The 5,989-nt window shown below is 42.6% G+C and overlaps 1 protein-coding gene across 2 annotated transcripts in view; it reads left to right on the plus strand.

The window, feature by feature from the left end:
- The window catches only part of LOC106891397 (ADP-ribosylation factor-like protein 2-binding protein), a 6,942-nt gene extending 1,077 nt beyond the window's left edge, over window positions 1-5,865 (plus strand). For both annotated transcript variants that reach the window (XM_014947870.1, XM_014947880.1), the window contains exons 2-5: window positions 1,102-1,222; window positions 3,422-3,483; window positions 4,980-5,086; window positions 5,730-5,865. In XM_014947870.1, coding sequence (XP_014803356.1) covers window positions 1,185-1,222; window positions 3,422-3,483; window positions 4,980-5,086; window positions 5,730-5,819 — 297 coding nt within the window. In that variant the 5' untranslated portion in view covers window positions 1,102-1,184 and the 3' untranslated portion in view covers window positions 5,820-5,865. The remainder of the gene's footprint in view (window positions 1-1,101; window positions 1,223-3,421; window positions 3,484-4,979; window positions 5,087-5,729) is intronic.
- The last annotated feature ends 124 nt before the right edge of the window (window positions 5,866-5,989 follow it).

A 5,989-nucleotide genomic window follows, 5' to 3' on the forward strand; every position in this document is an offset into this window, starting at 1 on the left:
GGGGGGGGGTGAGGGCTGGCGGCTTCCCTCTCCCCAGGAAGCAGGAGTGAGAAGGGGGAGAGGCGAGGGTCACGATCATCCCTCCTGTGCCTTGGTGCCATAGAGCTGGCTCCCAAACTCCGCCACCTGCTCTCAAGGCCGGTGTTGGATATAACCCAGCAAGGGTGGTGGGAGCAGAGTGTCCCCAGACACTGAGGAGACAGCTGGCCCATCTCGGTGGCCCTGGGGTGGTGTGTGGCCTGTCCTGTGTGATGGGTCAGCAGCTGGTCTTAGCCATGGGGCCTGAAAAGGACACAGCCCAGTGTGAGGCACAGTCCCTGGCCTGGCACGTGGGATCGCTATCTAAAGACTTCTTGGGAACACACGGGACTGGGGTGGCATCTTCATCTTACTTGGCTTCATTTTCATGGGTCTTTCTTGTAGTCAGTTATAGATGCTTCAGGAGAAAAGATATAAAGGTTTTATGAGGAGCAGGTGAGGAAATTGGGGGTGTTCAGCCTGGAGAAAAGGAGGCTGAGGGGAGACCTTAATCTTTCTCTGCAACTGCCTGAAAAGAGGGTGTAGCCTGGGGGGGTTGGTCTCTTCTCCCAAGGAACAGGCGATGGGACAAGAGGAAACGGCCTCAAGTTGCACCAGGCGAGGTTTAGGATGGATATTAGGAAAATTTGTTCACCGAAAGGGTTGTCAAGCCTTGGAACAGGCTGCCCGGGGAAGTGGTGGAGTCACCATCCGTGGAGGTGTTTAAAACACAAGCAGAGGTGGCACTGATGGACATGGTTTAGTAGCAGACTTGGCAGTGTTAGGTTAACAGTTGGACTTGATGATCTTGAGAGTCTTTTCAATCTAAACAATTATATGATTCTAAAACCCCTTCACGGAGACTAACTGCACGGTTTTGAGCCTGTTCTCTCAGCAGGCGGAGGAAGTTCCTAGAAAATTTGGGTTATTACAGAAAAGAAGTAGCAGTAACATTGGAATAACATGGCTTCGAGATGCCTACATCTAAAAATTTAAAATTCTCTCCTGAATCGCTGTTTCAGAACTGTGTGGTAATTTAAGAATTTAGTTTGTATTAATGTTAAGTCACATGTTATTCCTTAGTACTTCGTCTGAAAAGAAGAAATAAACACTAGTGGCAGCGGTACAGCAGATTGCCTCTCCTCCAGTCTGGGTATGCAGTAACAATGGAGACTTCCGATGAAGAAAACTTTGGTGTAGCCATGTAAGTATGCTACATTCTGTGTCAGATTTTCAATAAGCTGATTACTGGTTAAAATATCTTAATAGGAATATAATTACACAGATTAATTTACGCTACAGTGATTACCACATTCTGCCTCTTGCAAGAACAAGGGTCCAGAAAAATGCAAAACTCCAGGAGGGGGTAATATCAGTTCAGAGTCTGGGTGAAGTCAAACCAAGTATAACTGCAATGAGCATAGCACCAGAGAGCCCTGGCTGAGTGATCAAAATAAACACTGTAAGGCTGACAACTGGGGGGTTTGTCTTCATTTTAAATTAAAAATTTTTCTCTTCTTTTTAAGAGCGTATGTTTTCTTCCATCACGGATTCTAAGAAGAGATAATATTTGAATGTGCTCCTAGACATGTGAGGCCTTGTACAGGTCAAATGAATTTTACTCTGGTAGATGCTAAGGCACTGCTTTGTTCCACATTTTCTGGCATACTCTTCTCCTAAAGCTTGTGGCAGAAGGTTCATGTCCCTCTGCCTATGTCACTCCATAGATTTAGTTCTTGCAATCTACAGACTATCACAAATGGCTAAATTGGATGTTTCTGATCGCCATTATCTCCCACACTAGCCAAAGACTAAAACAGAAATTGACTGTCAGGGCAATAGGTTGATTTTTTTTTTCCTTTCCTTCAGGACAAAATTTTCTATTTATTTCTCTTTCCAGTACTTGTAATTTGTATCAGATATGTCTTTATTGCTCATTGCTAATACAAGTGTGTATTAGGAATTGTTTTAACACTGGCCCTTGAGAAGGATGGGTTTGTGATGAAGGCAAGATTCAGGCATGCAGACTGCCAGGGCTTCTCCAGCAGCAGATGTTGGGCTGGCCTGGACTAGACATGATGAGGTGACAAGGACTTAAACCACAAGATCTGTGAGCATGTGTTTCTTCAGTTGTGCAGATGCAAGTGTGTTGTGTAGAGGGGTGGAATCGCTGCTATTTTGGAACAGTTAAAATTCCATGATTTGTCCCACAAGCTTCAACTGGGGTTTGAATTAATACTTTAAAATTTCTGTTGCTGTTAGAGGGAAAAAACAAAGGTAGAAATTATCCATAGCAAAGTCTCCTGTCTTTGCATGTACTTAGAAAGCCACAAGACCTCTTGCCTGAAGTCCCAAATGTGATGCTCTGGGTATGTAATGCTTCAGCTGACCCATGCCAGCTCCTCTCCTGGTGGTGTCCTGCCCTCTGGTGGAAGAGGTTTTCCAGTCTCTCGCCTTGGCTTTGCTCATCTCCTAAGGCTTAACAGATCAGAAATGTTGCTAGAACATCACTTGGGGATCGAACGCCCTTTTAAATCAAAGATCTTTACGTTTTTCCTGGTCAGAAGCCCTGGACCAGGGCTTTTTTCCCCTCATGTGTGAGAGAAGCTTGTCTTTCATCTGCTGAGAATACAGAGTTCATCCCCTACTACAGATGAACTCTGAATGCCAAGGCCAAGACAATCCTGTGGATTACTCTACTGTGTCTGATAAAGTGCATAATAATAGATTTAGCAGAGGGATCCAGAGTCCTGAAATGCTGGTACCAAAGGTTTCTTCCTTGGATGACTTGAGATCCATAATGGGGTTTAATAGTCATGATTGAATGCCTGTAGGAGATTATGCCATTTATTTGTAGCATGTAGGATGTATCTTGCATAAGAAAAATATTTATGTTTCTTATACAATACTTGTGATTACATTGAGTTTTAAGTGGTTCCACAAGACCAAATATTTCAAAATATTCTCTAGAGTGTCTAGAGTTCCTTAATCACCATGGCGAGTTACAGAGGGAAGAGAGCAGAAGAAAAACTTGTGGTAGCAGCCGGGATTTGTGGGTTGGAAAATGCTTAACTTGCTGTTCTAATTACACTCCTTACATCCTTCTGCACCAGGACTAGAATTACCTTGACAATAACGCCAGTACACAACATTTTTTTTTTTTCAATTAGGCACCTTACTGGGGGGGAAATACAGTAGAGGCCTGATGAGAATCCCCACAAAGCAGTCTTATCATCAGTGTCATGGATTATTTTATAGGTTGAAACTAGGAAATTATTAACTTATTTTGTAATTATTGGGCTTATTTGTGCTTGGGCTTTTGTTGACACTTTTAATTTTAACTTTCATTTCTGCTGTGGTTGAAATACATACTTATGCGGTACCATCTTTCTTTTGCTTTCAGCTCCTCCCCTTGTGAGGCAGAGTTTGATGCAGTTGTTGGGTATCTGGAGGATATCATAATGGGTAAGTACTTACAGACAACGAGATGGGTGCTAAGCATATTGCTGCTCATAAACAAGCTGCTCTTCTGTCAGCACACATACAGAGCCAAAGGAGCCCCTGCCTGCTTTGTAGAAGCTTTCTGTCCTTTGTTCCCCTGGCCCCTAACCTGGTAGTGCAATAAAATTATACACAAAAGTCTTTTGTGTGCTGTTTGAACAACAGGGTGCTTGTGAGCCTTGAAAATTATTCTCTGCGTCACTGCAGTACACTCCTTCATAAATAAACAGTAAAGACACTTGTAAATCTCACATAGAAATCAAAGCTGTCTGGAATTTTTGTGCCCTTTTATAAAGGGGATGGAGGAGACTGTGAGAGGCCACCTTCCCTTTCCAGCTCTGTCTGAACCTCTCCTCAGGTGTTTGTCAGGACGTTCTTAGGAGCTGCCGTGGTTTGTCCAGGCAACTTGCTGTAATGCCAGGCTGTTGCTGCTGCAGGCAGCCTGTTCCAATCTCCAATATAAGGTGCCTGTGCTATCATTTAAGCATGTTGTTCCCGGTCCTGTCTCTTCTGAACACTGCAAGACTCTCTTCTCACATTGCAAGACTGGAGATGGGAGTCAGCACGTCTTGCCATTTTTCACTTTGTAAGGCTGTCCTTCTGAGTTGATTTGTTGCCTGTAGCTTGCATGTATGTGTACAGCTGTAACGTGGCAAGACCTCTTCATAGCAGGAGTGTTGAACGGCACCAATCTCATTGTGTGAGCTCAGGCAGTAAAAGGTGCTAAATTCTCAGGACCATCATTTGAACTGAGCAGTCAGCATGTGCAAGGAGCTAGTGTGCAAGGTGCCAAGACAGAATTCCTGCTGATTGGCCATCAGTTGCTTCATAAGAACAGCATATAAACTTTTTGACCACATCCTTTCCAGAGAGATGTAGATTCTGCAGCCTCAGCTTGCCTGGTGATGTACCTGAATCTGGAGAAATGCAGACTGAACTAATTTTGAATATGCTAGGGTTTAGAAAGCTGAGACTGGTGTATTTTAACACTGTGTTTAAGTAAAATTTATATTTTTACCTGTTCTGCTGAATTCAGTGGTGACCTGCTGTGTTCATTTTTATTCTGGTTTCCTTCCACAACTGGAAAAAAAATCTTCAGCAATTGTAAATGAACCTGAGAGTTTCACTAATATTTTTTAAATCAAGGGGGAAAAAAAGTTCGTTGGAATTCTTCTAGGGAAGAAGTAATCGCCTTTGCTGACTTGAGAGCCTGAGCAAACAGGGGTTCAGAATAAGTAACTTTGTGATGAAGCAGGAGGACTGCCAGCAGCCTCTGTCTCTCGCAGATGGGTCAGAAGTGGTGGCTCAGCGGCAGCTGTGCTGCTGGAGTGACTGACCCTGCACGTGTGCAGGGCTCCATGGCTACAGCAGGGAGAGGGAGGGCTAGTGAATGTGGGGTTTGTGTTACACAAAGAATGACTAAACTCCTAACTGTATGATGCATTTTGGTTGTGCTCCAGATGATGATTTCCAGTTAATACAGAGGACTTTTATGGAGAAGCACTACCAGGAGTTTGATGACTCGGAAGAAAACAAGCTCATCTATACTTCTATTTTTAATGAATATGTAAGATGCTTTTTCATATGTATTGCTTTTTTATTTTTATTAAGGCCAGTGTCAGGTCCTGGGTTTATATGGAGCAGAACCAACAAGCTGCCTGCTGTCTCTTTCTGAGGCACAGTCATGATCTGCGAGCAAGAAAAATGTTTTCTAGAGCTCTAAGTTCCTTTTTCTTTTCACCTGAAAATTTCTATAGGCGTTGTGGAAGTTGTGTTACTCTCTTGAATAGAAGTTTAGCCTATTGCTGTAGTAGAAAATAACATTTAACCTGTACATAACAAAGTTTGTTCTTCTCCAGTTGTATTATTTCATGTATTGGACACTTCAGTTACATTCTTCATGCAAAGCATAATTATGAAGTCATACCAGCCTCCTAGTAAATATCATTAAATGAGTTAAAAACAATTTGTTACTAGATACAAGTAGTGTTTGTCCTTGCCAATTCCCAGCAAAAATGTTCAGCTCCCTGCCTCAGCAGTGGTGTGATTGATCGAACTACATCTCCCCGCTAAAGGAATCTGCAGTCTGCCCCCTGAGGATAACACAAATTGTCAGTAAGGTGTCAGTGTAAGATGCACTATTTTGAAATCTGCTCCTGAGATTTGTTACGATGTTTTAGGGGTGGTTTGCTTGTTGTTTTTTTTTTCAGATCTCTTTAGTAGAGAAATACATCGAAGAAAAATTGCTTGATCGGATTCCTGGTTTCAATATGACTGCTTTCACAATGTCATTGCAGTAAGTCTCTGCTTCGCTTTTGGTTTGGGGGCAGCTTATGTGCCTCTCAATTAATTCTTTTTATCTAGATTAAAGCTTAGATTTGACAGTTCTCTCTTTAGAAAGAGCTTCCTCTTTAATTAAAAAAAAAAAAAAAGTGTTCATGAAGGAAATGCCTAACCGCTTTTCTTGCCT

The sequence above is a fragment of the Calidris pugnax genome, unplaced genomic scaffold (genome assembly GCF_001431845.1).
Source record: "Calidris pugnax isolate Ruff unplaced genomic scaffold, ASM143184v1 scaffold30, whole genome shotgun sequence".
Classification (NCBI taxonomy): Eukaryota; Metazoa; Chordata; class Aves; order Charadriiformes; family Scolopacidae; genus Calidris; species Calidris pugnax.